This window comes from Oryctolagus cuniculus, chromosome 11, assembly GCF_964237555.1.
Source record: "Oryctolagus cuniculus chromosome 11, mOryCun1.1, whole genome shotgun sequence".
Lineage (NCBI taxonomy): Eukaryota > Metazoa > Chordata > Mammalia > Lagomorpha > Leporidae > Oryctolagus > Oryctolagus cuniculus.
Window position 1 is genome coordinate 32821831 of NC_091442.1, and position 17263 is coordinate 32839093.

At 39.1% G+C, this 17263-nt stretch overlaps 1 protein-coding gene across 2 annotated transcripts in view; it reads right to left on the reverse strand.

Annotated features, from left to right (window-relative positions):
* Positions 1-4327: 4327 nt before the first annotated feature.
* TMX4 (thioredoxin related transmembrane protein 4) overlaps positions 4328-17263 on the reverse strand; it is a 58644-nt gene continuing 45708 nt past the window's right edge. For both annotated transcript variants that reach the window (XM_008256383.4, XM_002710979.5), the window contains exons 7-8: positions 10488-10551; positions 4328-9214 (exon numbers count right to left, since the gene is read on the reverse strand). In XM_008256383.4, coding sequence (XP_008254605.1) covers positions 8847-9214; positions 10488-10551 — 432 coding nt within the window. In that variant the 3' untranslated portion in view covers positions 4328-8846. The remainder of the gene's footprint in view (positions 9215-10487; positions 10552-17263) is intronic.

Consider the following 17263-nt stretch of genomic DNA (forward strand, 5'->3'; position numbering starts at 1 on the left):
AACAAAAATTGAAAGAATTTGTCACTACTCGTCCAGCCCTGCAAAAGATGCTTAAAGATGTGTTACACTCAGAAACATAGCCATCGATACGAAAGAAGGTAAAGGAAGAAAATCTCCCAGTAAAAGATCACAGAGTTCATCTTAAATAGGATTTAGCTATAGATCTTTTAACTTGATTAAGCATGTTTTCAAGAGTAGTTTTGTGCATATTTCTGCTAGTACATCCCAACCTGCCACTCCACTAGCCTTCTTACAAAAATTGTTTTTGTTTAGTGCCTTTTAAGGTGAAGAATTAGCACATATTCAAACCCCAAGTTCTATGAGGTCAGGCCCATGATTATGTTTCAGGGCAGTCTACTGTTTTAATACATAGACCAGATAAAGACAGGTAAGCTTTCTTGTAGTCTCCATGTGTTACTGAGCAGAATTTTGTTTCACTAAAAATGTAGCTGGGCATTTTATGTATTTCATTTCTAACTTTTCACCTTCTACAGTCAAGGTGGAGCATACTACACCTGCATGACCAATAAAACATAAAATCTCTGGTTACCTAGGGAAGTAGCTCTTCACCACCATCACAACCACCACTGGAATACCAAGTCATGTTTATTTACCTCATGATTTTGGGCCCCTGTAACTTTTTCCTACTTTCTTTTTAGCTCAGCTCTGTATGTCAAAAGATGGACTATATATATGTTACTCAGAATTTTGAGTTTTTGTATTAGGAGGGTTTTCAAATTTTCTGTTCCACAATATTGTCAAAAAAGCTTTGGAAATGCTAGATTAAACTCCTCCTTGGATATCCATATCATTAAAAAGCCTATAAAAACAAAACAAAAAAACTACTAAAAATCCTGTGTTGGCCCTAAGTCACCTCTTTGCATTTTATGAATGAGGAAATTCTCCTCACCCAGGGATAGCCATGGCCTACTTCTTGAGGGAGGTCATGACTTTAACCTATGACTATGACTGTGTTTGAATCGCAGGGCTTTATCTCTGTGTTGAACTGTGAGAACAGATTGACTGACTTAAAACAAATGCCAATACCACTCATACATGAATTAAAAGCATAGAAGAAAAATAAATCAACCTATCTAATACCAGTTAAGAAGACAATTTTCTCTGAAAGAGGGTAAATTCTATTTCTCCAGGTTCAGTGGAACACTCTTAAGAAGGGCCAGATGACCTGATGTCGTATCAGTCATACGTCTTTGCCCACAGCTGATTCCTTTCTTGAATGATATGAAAACTATCAGAGTACTAAGTACAATACTGTTATTAACCCAAAGAATAAAAAGTGAATAGCTAATCCTTAAACTCTTGCTTTTAATGTTAACTGTCATACGGAGACTCCTGCTTAAGATTTATTGCACAGAGTTAGAATATGAAGGGCTTCATTGTTTTGTGGACTTCGCAGTTCATCTCTGATATACAAATATTCTCTGGGTCTATCCTGTGGTCTCTACACAAAAAAACTAATAATTTTGAAAAAGGGCTCCACCAGTGACAACACTAAACAAATAATTCTGATGGCATAAATATTTCCAAAGGATAATGTTTTAAGTTGACATGATTAATTACATGTCTACTAACCAGAATCTCATTTAGGAATTTGAAAAGAATTTATACATTACTGATTTGATGTCAAAGATATTGAAATGAGAGAGAAAGCTCATGCAAAGAAATTACGTCCCATCACTTCCTAAGAAAAAATGAGAGCCAGAATCTATCCTGGTGGTTATCAAAGTACTTCCCTTTGAGGTTACTGCTATTCCTATTTTCTCACACACATATCTTTGGGGTTGCTCTGGGTAGATCTGAGATCCCAACACTACCTCTTACTCTGCAACCTCTAATCTTACCCTTTGTCACATTCGCCATCAAAATACCCAAACTGGATCAGGATTTTTTTTTTAAATAAGATTTCATAGCAACTCAACTTCTCCATTTGTAATTTTTTTTTGTTTGGCCAGGCAGAGTTAGACAGTGAAAGAGAGAGACAGAGAGAGAGTTACAGACAGTGAGAGAGAGACAGAGAGAAAGGTCTCCCTTCCGATGGTTCATTCCTCTAATGGCTGCTACGGCTGGCACTGCACCAATCCAAAGCCAGGAGCTGGGTATTTTCTCCCGGTCTCCCATGTGGGTGCAGGGACCCAAGCACTTGGGCCATCCTTTGCTGCCCTCCCGGGCCATGGCAGAGAGATGGACTGGAAGAGGAGCAACCGGGACTAGTACCCGGCCCCCCAACCGGGACTAGAAACCAGGGTGCTGGCGCTGCAGGTGGAGGATTAGCCAAGTGAGCCACGGCGCAGGCCTTATCTCACTTTTTAAAAAAGGTTTGATTTACTTGAAAGTGATAGTTACAGAAAGAGAGGGAGACACACACACAGAGAAAGAGGGAGAGAGAGAAACAGACTGATTTTCCAACTACTAGTTCACTCTCCAGATGGCCTCAGGGTTGGCGAGGACAAAGCCAGGAGCCAGGAACTTCTTCCAAGTCTCCCACATGGGTGGAGGGGCCTAAGTACTTGGGCCATCTTCCACTGCTTCTCTCAGGCCATCACCAGGGCACTGAATCCAAAGTAGGGCAGTAGGACATGAACAGGCACCTATATGGAATTACTGGCATTGCAGGTGGTGGCTTTATCCACAATGGCACAATGCTGTGCCCCTTATCTCACTTTTTAATGGCCATCTTCTCAAATAAAATATAAACTCCATGAAATCACAACACAGTTGAAAAAATCTGATATTCTGAAGACTAGCAATGGTAAAGTCCAGGAAGAAAATTACCAGAATTGGAACCATATGTATTGTGTGCATTCAGATCATTTTTCCTCAGGAGCTCACTCAATGCCAAGCACTAGACTTCCTAAGGCAAGTGAGAGAAAGTCATTATGGCAGATATTGTTAGTTCTCAAATTTCCTTTCATCCTTAAGTATGTGGCAATATTACATTCCCTAGTCCCTCTTTCACTTGTGTGATCCTATGACAAAGTCCTTTCATAGGAAATGTGAATACAAATGATGCATATGTGTCTTTTAGCAGCCTAACTTTAAAATCTCTCAGGAACGTCACTCCATTTTCTCCTTCTGACTGGTTGAAATGGAAATGGCCATAACCACATTAGACGGCACATATTAGACAGCAAAGCCTCCCTTTAACCTGTATCCCAGAAGAGCCCACATGAAGCAAAGACACTATTGCCTGGTTTGCCTGACTCGGACAAAGTAAACAGTAATAAAATTCTTGTTCTTAAAGCTTGAGATCTGGGAGTTTGATAGCATAGTATAAACCAGGCTAATACAGTTAACCAATTTCTTTTTTTTTTTTTTTTTTTTTGACAGGCAGAGTGGACAGTGAGAGCGAGAGACAGAGAGAAAGGTCTTCCTTTTGCCGTTGGTTCACCCTCCAATGGCCGCTGCGGCCGGCGCACCGCGCTGATCCGATGGCAGGAGCCAAGAGCCAGGTGCTTTTCCTGGTCTCCCATGGGGTGCAGGGCCCAAGCCCCTGGGCCATCCTCCACTGCACTCCCTGGCCACAGCAGAGAGCTGGCCTGGAAGAGGGGCAACTGGGACAGAATCCGGCGCCCCAACCGGGACTAGAACCCGGTGTGCCAGCGCCGCTAGGCGGAGGATTAGCCTAGTGAGCCGCGGCGCCGGCTACAGTTAACCAATTTCAAGAAGTTCATGTTCTAACAAAGAATTCTTGTAATTGTGGAATATGTTCCATAGAACCTTCAAGGTTAGATCGAAGTAGGGGATTGCCTTTTGCAATACAGCATGGTTGGCTTCAAAAACTGCAGGTTTTGCCATCACCAAAGATGGATAGCAAGCTCAGCTAGGCTGAGACAGAGAGTGAGACATATTTCTTTTTATGGGCAAATAAACATCCTGAGCCATTCTTGTGGGAAACAACTTGGTAGTACATAATTTTGACAATTTCTATCTCCTATTCATTCCCCTACTGTCTTCCAAAAGAAGTCTCTGAGGTAAAGGAATCATGTCACTTCCTTTGTGGTCTCCTACTGCTACAGTGGCAGGAACGTTTAGGTATGGAATATTCTTTTACATGTTTTCGGAGACTACTAGGTCTGTCCACAGTGTCTTAAGAGTAGTAGCACCACTAGGCATCTGCTCCAGTCCTAGCTAACCTGAGACCTCAGAATACAAACCTGAGATGTTAAGTGCAGTGCATTTCTATGGGCAACACAATGCAAGAGCCTTTGGACTCTTCCATGAAGAGCTGAAAAGCACATGGTTTGAGTTTCACAAACTTGAGGACAGGGAAATGAACAAATAGATGAAGGTTAAACACAGAGGAAAATTATTTTTAAAAAATTAGTATTTTTTCACTGCCTATGCAAATAGCTTTTGTGAAAATATTTATATGAAAAGCAATACACCATTTTGTTTTTAGTCATCAGTATCATTAGGTTTGATGAAAATGGAAATTTATACTGAAATGAAAACATATAGGACCAAGGATTATGTACAATTTTGTGAACAAAAGAATTGTAACTCAGGCAATGTACTGCTTGAAACACAGATTTTGACTTCTCATTTTAGTTGCTGCAGATGCTGTTTGAGGAAGCAAATACATAAAGAGAAAACATGTATATACTGGGCTTTAACTCGGATTACTACAAAGAATATAAACAATGTTTATGATACGTTGTTTTACAAATAAGCAGTGTTTTTCTGTATTAAAAATTGCATTTCCAGAAGAAGTCATCTATTAAATATGATTAAACTACATTGGAAACAAGTCAAAGCTGTATGAGTCACATATATACAGTATTATAGTCTACATAAAACTTTTCTGACAATAAGTCATCTGAAGGCCATGGCCTGGGCTATAGCTATCAAAGGCCTTTCAACTGGACCTCTAGCTGTGGAAAAGCTTTTCACAAAGTTGCCCCATCAGATTTTATCAGATGTGGTAACTCCACATCCAGCCTTTTCAAGACAAGTTATCATCTTGTTCAGAGGATCAAACCGTTAAGACTGAGGTAAAGAGATATAACATATAAAGGAGTTCTTCTATTGGCACAAAAGATTTACATGTATACTTTTTGAGATGTTGGTATATTTGACAGGATACATCAACCACCACATATATAATACTGGCAGAAATAACATTGCAACACTGAGATGACGTAGACAACCCACTGCAACATACTAGCAAAAGTACCAGTCTCTGTCTCCTTTCTCTTAACTTCCCACCAAAAGCTTTATATTGAAATTTTAGGACTGCCCTATCTTTTCCATGTTTTTAATTTTTCTTTGGCCTATTTCTTTCTTTCTATCTGTAAAGCAACATACCAGCTCCACTTCAAAGGACTTGGCTGTAAGTCACACGGCAAGCATTTGCTTTAAAAAGAATTTACATCATCTACCCCAAAGGCATTATGGGATACAGGTTTGGCACACTCACATATAACCAAATCATGTAACAACAACATAGATACTAATAAGAGGTTTGGACCACAAAAATCCAAATTTGGTTTTTTCCACTGTCAAAAGCCAACTTTTTGGAAATGTGTCCACTTTTTCGTACAGTAGTTAATCTGAAATTCTTTGTGCAAAGAGGACTATAAAGTAACAGATAGGGGTCACATGCACAAGATAAGGCGGTAAATAAGTGTCCATGAAATACAAACTCCTGTTAACTGAATAGGCCCTAGTCCTCATTCTGTTCAATGATTATATTTCAAAGAGAGAGTAAGAAATGAAATTACCCATATGTTGTTTCAGTATGGTATCTAAGCAAAGTGGGCTGGTTTAGGAGATCTAGCAAGAGATGAATATTGAAGACATCAATAAGAGAATAATTAGAAGTTTCAAATTTCCCTTCTAGTCAAAGACAAGCTACCCTATTCCAACTACCCACATATAATCACTACAAAATCCCATTTTGAAATCCAGTTTTATTTCATAGTCACTTTTACTTCACTCACCTAATATTAATTTACATAAAATACCATTGTGTAATTAAATTATTGATACTACAATGGAAGAAAGCATGATTATTCTTTTATTTTTTAAAAAAATTATGTTTCCATGCAATGGACTTTTCCATTAATTACATTATCTACAGGAAAAAATCCACAAAGTCCTACCGAAATGTTGATCTAATTTTAAGTATAAATATTTTATATTGACTTTTGATCTTTTAGCTTTATATTCAATAAGTATTGAAGACAAATCCAAAGGCTTCCATTGGAAACAAATTAAATATGTAAATATCAGGCCATTTTGTAAAAGAACTTTTAGTTAGAATGTTTAAAAAAGAGAAAATGAAGAAAAATTATTCTCAAGCAGATATTTAAACATTAACGGTATCCCATTTCCCAAGATATTTTTCTCCCCCCTCCAGATTTTTCTTAAGTATGGCTAAAAAAGAATTTTTTAAAAAATTCTAAAGTTAGGTACTATTTGGGATACAATCAGAACTTACATTTAGAAAAACAAAGGTGGGGCATACATGTGGCACAGTAGTTGAGCTGCCCCTTTTGGGACATCTGTATCTCATATCTGAGTGCCGACTTGAGATCCAGTTCCTCTGCTTCTGATTCAGCTTCCTACTAATGTATACCTTGTGCTCAAGTACTTCAGTTCTCTTGCCACTTCCATGAGAGACTGGGAATGAGTCTGGGGTTCCTGACTTCAGCTTGACATAACTCTGGACTTTGTAGGCATTTGCAGAGTGAACCTGCATATGGAAGATCTCTATCTCACTGACTTTCAAATAAAAAATGAAAATAAATATATATTTAAAATATTAAACAAAGCAAAGTTGGGGCACTCCAGGGCTTCAATTGTAAAATAATGTCAAATCAGGAGAAATGTGAATTTGATCAGCAATCATTATAGACATATGTTGGGAAATGTCACTAGGTGGCCCATAAATATGTGCAATCATTGTTAATAAATTTTTTAAAAGCAAAAGTGGATTATATTTCTTGATTGCTTCCTCTTTAGTGAAATACTTCTCTAGAAAATGAATATGTACACAAAGAGTCTGGGGAGAGATTATACAGAAAAGCCAACTCTGAGAACTTTCTTATTCCCACACCTCTGAATTTGAGCTTAGTTTTCTTTGAAAACCTTGCCTCTTGGATTGAAAGAGAAAGAAATTCAGTGACAGGAGGACAGCACCACATAACTCTGACTCAGAAAAGAACCCTGACATCAGGGTGACAGAAGTTCCCCTTGAGAATAGTGGCATTCTGGGTGAGGATGTGTAGAGGAGCAGAAGAGGGGCCCATGTCAAAACTCTCCTAGGCCACAAATTCTGTGATGGCCTCAAACCTCAAGTCACACTCTGAAGAGTGCAGTTACAACTGCTAAGTGAACCTCATTGTACTGGGGCTAAAGACTGTTAACTAGAAAGATTGAAAAATAAACATCTCTAGAAACTTCCTTTGTGCAGTTTGTAACAACCTCATTTAACCACAGGAGGAAAGAGTTTCAGAACCTCCCATGCATTAGCGAACCCCATGCTCACAGTTAATACAAAGAAAGCATTATCTAAACAGGCAGATAGGAATATATTGCATATTGCTTTTTAAAGGTGACAAACTTTTTTGATTTTCATAAACCTGTACTTGTTATTTTGTCTAAACTCAAGGGACATTAAGATTGACTTTAGTTTTTATATGCTGAGAATCTAATTTTATGAATTTATTCGAAGACATAAATCAAGGAAGGGGGAAGTGGACGGATAGAATTTTTAAAAGAAATTGGGATCCCTGGGAACTTACCGTAGATTGAGTACTGAGAGATTTACAAAGAAACAATTCTCTAAAATATTAAGGAAGATGGAAACAAAATCAAATCTTTCACTTCCAGATATTGACTTCTATTAATATTTTCACCAAAAGCATAGCAGTGAAGGAAATAAGGAATGGTTTCTCAGTTAATATTAAATACAAGAGCCAGGGAACCCCTTGAAATGAAAACAACACAACACTATATCAAGTTTTCTTCACAAAAAATACCTTGTCTTGGCAAAACTTAGAGGATTTTTTCCTTCAGAAAGTATATTATTGAAGAAATTTTGGGGGAAATAATGACATTTTGCCCCCCCAAAATAAAGAGACTTCTATCCTGTAAAATCTCTACTTTCTTTTGAATTTTTGAAGAATATATCATTTCATCCTAGATGCCTGGCATTCATGGCTTCATGGGTTGTGGTCACTGATTATCTACACCCTTAAGTCAGAATAAATGTGGCTGATGCAAATCCAGCTGCTGTCTGAATCTTCTCTTAAGCAGTAATAACAGTGAAGAGAAGGGGAGCCTGGAGACCCAAGGTGAAAAAGCTGGAAACATAAAAGCTAACAAATAAAACATAACAAAGGAGACTTAAAGGGTTGGGATAACTTCCAAGCAGGCTCTCTCAATTTCTATCTCTAAAAAAGTGTTTGCGCACTGTGGTAACCAATGTTTCTTCCGTTTGACAAAAACAAATTGTAACAGAAGAAGAGGAAGCCAAACCTCTGCTACACAATGAGGATGCTCAGGAGTAAAGGCTACTTTACCTTCTTTTGTATGGAGCCCGCTGCCTTATTTCTGGAAGGTGCTAATGAGCATGGGGGTTGCCTCCTTTGGTCAACTCTCTTCCCATCCCAAGCTCTCAGACAAATCCTAATACTGTGTTGTCCTTTTGTTTACTGATGTCATATCTGGAAGATTCCCTTAGGATATATGAAACTACCTTGAAACCATATGACTTAGAGATCATCTTTTAAGAGAAAAATTAAGAATTTGGTTTAAACTGCAGACCAGAGGGAAGCTGACATATTTTTTGGTCTGTATTCATGGGAAGAGCATCATTAATCCTACAGTCCCTTAGTGGCAGGCTGACTTTTGCGCTGCCTCAAGGAGTCTTCCAGACCCTCTATGTCAGCCACACGGGGCTGCTCAGGGAGGTCATCAGTATTATCAGGTTCGACTTCTGCCTGGGACACACTGCCTTGTCTCAGGAGCCCTTGGTCATTGGTGTCATTCTTCTCCTCATCCACATTGCCAGTTGGGTTGTCCTCTTCCTCTTCCTCCTCTGCTTCATCCTCATCAGCAAGGTCTTCTTTCTCTTCTTCATCATCTACAAGGCTGTCTTTGTTTTCTTCTTCATTCGAATCATCCTTTTCCTCCTCTGCATCCTGTAATTGTTCAGCACTATGAGCATCCTCTGACCTCTGATCTTGCTCTGTGGAAGACAGAGAATCATCTTCTGAATAAGCAATGTTAACTTAGTAATATTTTGAGTGGGGGTATAGCTGCAAACTGAAATTTGTGGGAAGCGAGTTTTCTTTACATTGAAGCTATGGTATAACACAGGTCAGATTCTCTGGTCAGCTTTCCAGCCTCTTTTAAGGCTTCTCCATCCATCTCTCTCTGAAGATTCTCTCGACTATGTTGACTCTGGCAGAGCATGTGGACACAAAGAGCAAAGTTTCCCTCATATTTTGCACCTTGTGGAAGGCTCAATAACCCACTAGTCATGGCAACTGGTTCACAAATAAAACAAGCTGGGTCAATCTGAGTGCTTCCCAGGAGTCTGTGGCAACAGTCAGACTTTTGCAGGGAGCTGGGACAGCTGACAGCCACTGAATGAGTCCCATAGAAATCAAAACCTAACACAACTGGGGTATGCTTGAAGCCAGACCATCCTTGACTTCTCATCCTTGGACTATCAGATGAGTGAACTAATAAATTTTCATTTTTTTCTCTAAGATGCTTTATACTGAGTTTTTGTCACTTTTAAGAACTCAAAGGATCACATGATATTTGTTTTTTTTGGGGACTAACTATTTCACCAAGCATAATGGTCTCCAATTGCATCCATTTTGTTGTGAAAGACAGGATTTCATTCTCTTTTTTATGGGTGAGTAGTATTCCATCGTGTATATATACCACAATTTCTTTATCCATCATAGATTATTTTTGTTTATCTATAAAAGTCTCAAAGCCTCAAAAAGTTTAAGAACCCCAAAATTATGATTTTACTTAAACTCCCATATAAAATTCAACAGCAATTATGAGGTTTTATAAGTCTTTATTTAAAGTTCCCCAACTAGTTAGAAATAATGACATGTGAATCTAGGACCATTTGGTCCCAGAAGCAGTAAAGAGCAGGAAAAGGACTTGGGGGAGTAAGTATGCTACTGACACACAGACACTCAATAAATGTGATTCTCCTCCCTCCATTCTCATTTCAGTTCATATGAAAGAAAACATGTCCACTGATTAATACAGCACATAAAGGGGAAAAGCAAAAACCAAAATTAAATATTTCCTAATTTAAGAAAGAGATAAAAAAGAATTTTTGTTGAAATCTACCAAGTGAACCAATTTTAAGAAATTTGATGATTTGGTCACCTTGCAAATCAAGGAAAACCCACTATCTATATGAGCAAAAAACTAAATTACAAACTTCAAAATTTTAAAAGAACTGTATTGTATGAGTTCATCATACTTACCAGAACGTTCAGATAAATCCCTTGGAAGTGGCACACAGAAACATTCTGATATTACCACCAAGACCTATAGGGAAAAAGTAATTTTACAATAAGTAGTTAGGACATTTATTACCAAAGGGCCTCAAAATTAGGCCTTGCCTCTATAAATTAGGTATTCTTAGACAAATAATTAGCAGCTGGTCAAGAGTCTTCAAAAGGGACAAGGATATAATTAAGAATTTCCTACTTTTCAAATGTGACATAACACAGGAAAATATTATTAATTTAGAACAGGGATCACAAAGTCAAAAGTCTATAGAGAGCTCACTATAAGTGGATCAAGTATCTATAAAAATAACAAATCTTCAGCCAAATCTAAAACGTTTTTAAAAATACTGTTCTGAACAAACCAAAATACTCTACATGAGTGCAGCTACATGAGTGCCCCCCCCCATTAATAGAAAACCCCCAATAGAGGGGAATTCTCTTAAGAGTAAACATTAGGACATCGCCAGAGAGATGAATTGTGAGAAAACTCAACAATGTGAACTAAATCCTGCTTTAGACAGTGAACAACTGGCTTCTTTTCTGACCTTGACTGCAGCACCAGTCACTTTCTACTTCTAATAAACACTCCTGTCCCCACGACAAATTATAAGCTTCTTCAGGGTAGGATCACTGCAAGGTCGTGTTCCACACCGGCACTAACACAGGCCACAGTGATGAAATTCATGGGTTATGTCCACCAAGGCAGAGTCACTGAAGCTAGAATAAGTCAGAGCCGCTCTACCTAACTGTGATTTTTCTTTCCCCTATAGTACCACACAATACAAAGAGATCCAACACAGGAAGAGGCTGCCTGTTTAGGAAAGCTATACATTTATTCTTGTGCCTAACACTCAGAATATAACTTCTCTTTGAATAACACCCATGCCTTTAAAATAAGAATAATACTAATATGTTTGTGTTTAATGTGTATTCTGAAATTTATTTTAAAAAAGATTTTATTTATTTGAGAGTAGAGTTACAGACAGTGAGAGGGAGAGACAAAGGTCTTCCTTCCATTGGTTCACTCCCCAAATGGCCACAATGGCCAGAGCTGTGCCGACCCGAAGCCAGGAGCTAGGTGTCTCTTCCTGGTCTCCCATGCGGGTGTAGGGGCCCAAGCACTTAGGCCATCTTCTACTGCTTCCCCAGGCCACAGCAGGAAGTTGAATTGGAAGAGGAGCAGCCGGGACTAGAACCAGCGCCCATAAGGCATGCCAGCACCAGACGCAGAGGATTAACCTACCCTTGAAATCTTAAATAACCCAAAGTACTAGGCTTTTTGATTCACTTTTATATCATCAAATGAGCACAATTTTTAAAGACTATTTACTGTTTGTATATTCATTGATTAGTTTTCTCAATATGTGGATCAGTAAGTTCAAGAGACCCTACTGCCATCTGAGGGGAGGAGGTCTTGCAAGAAGAAAAAAAAATGGCAACCTAATTGTAAAGCAATATGGAACCTCACAATAAAAAAATGAATAAAGACTTTTAATACTTAAAATATAAACATAATACTTCCAGGGGCCGGCACTGTGGCACAGTGGGTTAAATCTCTGGCCTGAATCACCGGCATCCAATATGGGCGTTGGTTCTAGTCCCAGCTGCTCCTCTTTTGATCCAGCTCTCTGCTACGGCCCAGGATAACAGTAGAAGATGGCCCGGGTCCTTGGGCCCCTGTGCCCATGTGGGAGGCCCAGAGGAAGCTCCTAGCTCCTGGCTTTGGATCAGCGCAGCTTTGGCAGTTACGGCCATGTAAGGAGTGAACCCAGCATATGGAAGACCTCTCTCTCTGTCTCTACTTCTCTCTGTAACTCTGTCTTTCACATAAATAAAATAAATCTTTAAAAAATAAATAAATAAACATAATACTTCCAGTTATGGGATGCAGAAGGATCATGAACGAGAGCTTGAATGAGGAGGCAATTAAGGTTCTGGGCATAGCAAGGAGAGAAAGGGTAGCAGAGCTGCCTAGGCACCCTAACCTATACCAAGGTATATCCCAGGAGCTCTAGGATCCAGAGAAATCCATGAATGCCAGGTGAAGTGGAGCAATGGGCTGCAGGAAGGCTCTGTGGGTGGGTTATAGATCCATAAGCTGCAAGCTCTTAAGTGTATTTGAATAGTAAAGAGGGAAACATTTCCATATTGAAGGACTAGGGTTGAAAACCTTCCATCTGGGGCAAGAGCTGTGGCTCAGTGGGATAACGCCCTGGCCTGAAGCGCTGGCATCCCACATGGACACCTGTTTAAGACCCGGCTGCTCCACTTCCAATCCAGCCTGGGAAAGTAGTAGAAGATGGCCCAAGCCCTTGGGCCCCTGCACCCACATGGGAGACCTAGAAGAAGTGCCTGGCTCCTGGCTTCGGATCAGCGCAGCTCCAACCGTTGCAGCCATCTAGGGAGTGAACCATTGGATGGAGGACACCTCTCTCTCTCTCTCTCTCTCTCTCTCTCTCTCTGTGTGTGTGTGTAACTCTGACTTTCAAATAAATAAATATATCTTAAAAAAAAAAGAAAACCTTCCATATTTAATGTGACAGTCTTGTGTTAATTAGCCGTTCATAGGATAGAATACTTTTAGAATCTTCTGAATTCCACCTGGATGGCAGAAAACTTGATCCTAATGTAGTTCAATGCAAAAAGGAGACACCATACAGTGACAAGAAATATAGGCATTTCTTAGAAAGCCTAGGAGGGAATAAGTTGCACATATGATGGAACTGGGCCCTGGAGAGGGCTGGCTGGTTATAAGGGCCTAGGAAAAGCTCACAGACATCAGCCTAACCTTTGCCTCTCATTAACTGTGTGACCTTGGACAAGTTATTTAACTGCTCTTTTACTTGAAGTGCATTTGGGCTAGACTATTGTCAAAGTTTGTTTTAACACTAATGATCTAATGGTATACAATTCCATACATAAGTTGTCCTCTCAGAAACAGGGAGGAAAATATTCTCACGTTTTCAAATTATCTCAGTTCAAGGTCTGTCTTGTGCTCTAAAGAACCATTCCCTTACAATAGGCTACCTTCTAAGCCACTATGAATGGCATGGTTTTGAAACGGAGTCTATGGGAAAATGATGCCTTCCTCTTCATTTTCTGCAAGGACCTTACAGGTTTGAACTTCTACCCAGAAAGGTATAGACAGGTATGCACCTAAGTGAAGTGGACAGATGAATTTACATTCAGAGAGGGTGATGGTCAAGCCTCCTTCTTATAGGAGACCTTGTGGTAGGCACTGGTCAGTTGTATCTAGAAAATTAATCTACTTAAGCACCAAAATTTGGACAATGTTTATAAATACCAACTGAAACAGACACTACATAATAGAGGCAAAAGAAACTCAGGCCTTTTATTGTTTTGTGATGGAACTATTCGTGCTAAAAAGACTTTAGCCAGACCTCTGAATCACTATCTATGTTCTTCATGGCTCTCTCACTGTCTAGAGCCTTGCTATGTTCCAACCTTCAGAAGACATTCACTGATGACAGAAAGTGATGCTTACAGAATGCTCACATAAATGGACTATGCACTTAAGAATCTCTCCTACAGTTGTTTGAAATACATTATTTCTAAGCCCTGAGCCTCTTATTTGTATGTGAAAAATTTTAGCAAAATATCTCATCCATCACTAGACTCAATCAAGAAAGCAAACGAAAAATCAAACTAGCAGCCCTATTTTGACTCCCTATCTTTTGAATTAGGAAACACATAAGGAACATAATAACTGAGCATATGAAAAGCAATGAGTTGATAAACAAATCACTTCTCCACAGAACAAGTCCTGTCCCTCTAGGTCACTATGTAAGATGAACTCCATGAAGACTCAGAGCAAGACAATGAATCTGAAGAGTCATGAGAACCAAGCTTTGTGAAGCTGCCTGCCTGGGCTCTGCTTTCTGTCCCCAGTTAATGGCAAAGGCATCACAGAGCAGTGGACCACCCACCTGAAGATCTCACCTTTACTACTGACTCTGTGAAGTAGAAATGCAGGTGAATCTCAAAACTGTTGGTTGCAGATTCTCTATGAAATACAGCATCTCAAAGCCTCTTAGTATGGAGCTAATTGCTATTCTTCTATTCTGGGAAATTCTATGCTCAGCAATTTCATCCTTATTCATTCTATCTAGACTACTCATTTAATTTGACTCAGTTGGTGAGAATATTTTGAAAAAAAAAAAAAGCCTTTAGATCTGCACTTCCCAACAGATGTGTCATCCCTCAGGGAGTCTGGGCAGGCCATGGGCAGCTGCTCTTCTAGGCCATTCAGAACCACACTCAAGCACCCTTGTCCAGCAGCAATAGCAAACCCAAGGATGCTACACAAATACCATTCTCTAAATAACTAAGAGGCAAAAAAACAATTGAGGAACACTTCTCTATAATCCTAGAACTTAAAAGAAAATACTATTCTGGAACAGATGGTTTAATAATAATGTGGCTGGTGCTGTGACATAGAGGGTAAACCGCCACCTGCAGTGTCAGCATCCCTTATGGGCACTGGTTGGAGTCCTGACTGCTCCACTTCTGATCCAGCTCTCTGCTATGGCCTAGGAAAGCAGTAGAAGATGGCCTAAGTGCTTGGGACTCCGCACCCGCATGGGAGGCTTAGAAGAATCTCCTGGCTCCTGGCTTCGGATCGACCCAGGTCTGGCCGTTGTGGCCATTTGGGGAGTGAACGAGTGAGTGGAAGATCTCTCTCTTTCTTTCCTTCTCTCTCTCTCTGCCTATGACTCTGCCTCTCTGTAACTCTGCCTTTCAAATAAATAATCTTAAAAAAAAAAAAAAGGTTGGGGGGAAGGACGGCACTGTGGTGCAATAGGTTAATGCCCTGGCCTGAAGTACCAGCATCCCATATGGGCACCGGACCAAGACCAGGATTCTCCACTTCCAATCCAGCTCTCTGCTATGACCTGAGAAAGCAGTAGAAGATGGCCCAAGTGCTTGGGCCCCTGCACCTGCATGGCAGAACTGAAGGAGGCTCCCACGTTCGGATCAGCACAGCTCCAGCCACTGTGGCCAATTGGGGAGTGAACCAGCTGATGGAAGACCTCTTGGCCTCTCCTCTCCTCTGTGTAACCCTGACTTTCAAATAAATAAATCTTTAAAAAATTAAGAAAATAAAATATAAAAAAAGAAAGAAAGAAAAAGAAACTGAGTCCCAAGACAAAATAAATATTTTAAAATCAATAAATAAAATTGTATAACTTATTCAGAAAAGGTGAATTGAAAAGTACATATGAAATTAAAGATTACTGAAGGCAAAATTCCCAGTTGCTGAGTGTTTCACAAATTTCACAATTGTAAAAATAATACTTTGAGCACAGATATATGTCTGCTATATTTCAGAAATGTATTAACACAAAATGTATGAGCCTACTGCTTTGAAATTATTTTTTTAAATTAAATGATCTTCTCAACTTCTTATAAATAAGCAATAGTCTGGTTCACATAATCACTTGAACAGTCAGCATCAATTCTCTTTCTTCAAACCAAGCCTTCAATAACCTTCCTACACTGATTATTTGAATCTAAGTTTCCATCTGAACTTATTCATAGGCAGGCTTGATTCAATTTCTTGGAATTAAAATCAAACTCAAAGATAAAAGTCTAAAACTCCTTATGCTAAGAAGTTTTCATTCATCTTTTGATAGGTTCACACTCAAGCTAAAATGCCCACATGTCATCCATCTCTGACCCACCCACAGCCTCATAAAAATAATAAAAAAAAAAAAAATCAAGCTTCCCTTGGCTCCTTAGAGTTGTGATCCTGCTATACCAAGTTATGATTCACTATAATATCAACTGCTAAACTTTTATTTTTTAATATTTTTTTTATTTGAGTCTTTTCTTTTTTTAGTTAGTTGGGCCAATGGGGTGTCAATTTTGTTTATTTTTTTCAAAAAACCAGCTCCTCGTTTGGCTGATTTTTTGTAACTTTTTTGATTCAATCCTGTTGATTTTCTTCTCTGATTTTAATTATTTCTCTTCTCCTACTAAATTTGGGTCTGGTTTGCTGCAGTTTTTCTAGATCCTTGAGATGAATTGAAAGCCCATTTATTTGGTGCCTTTCCAATTTCTTGATGTAGGCACCTATTGCTATAAACTTTCCTCTTAACACTGCTTTTGCTGTATCCCATAAGTTTTGGATATGTTATGCTGTTGTCCTCATTTATTTCCAGAAAGTTTTTGATTTCTCTTTTGATTTCTTCTATGACCCAGTGTTCATTCAGGAGCATGTTGTTCAATCTCCATGTGTTTATATATGTTCTAGGGATTCCTGAGTTGCTAATTTCCAACTTCATTCCTTTATGGTCTGAGAAGCTGCATGGTATGATTCTAATTTCTTTGAATTTGTTGAGACTTGCTTTATGGCCTAGTATGCGGTCAATCCTAGAGAAGGTTCCATGTACTGCTGAGAAGAATGTAAATTCTTTATGTGTAGGATGAAAAGTTCTGTAAATATCTGTTAGACCCATTTGGGCAATAGTGTTGTTTAAATCTACTGTTTCCTTGTTGATCTTCTGTCCTGTTGATCTGTCTATTTCTGAGAGTGCAGTATTGAAGTCCCTCAGTACTATTGTATTGGAATCTAAGTCTCCCTTTAAGTCCCTTAATATATCTTTTAAGTAAACTGGTGCCCTGTAATTAGGTGCATATACACTGATAATCATTACATCTTCCTGTTGAATTGATCCCTTAATCATTATATAGCACCCCTCTTTGTCTCTCTTAACAGTTTCTTGGTC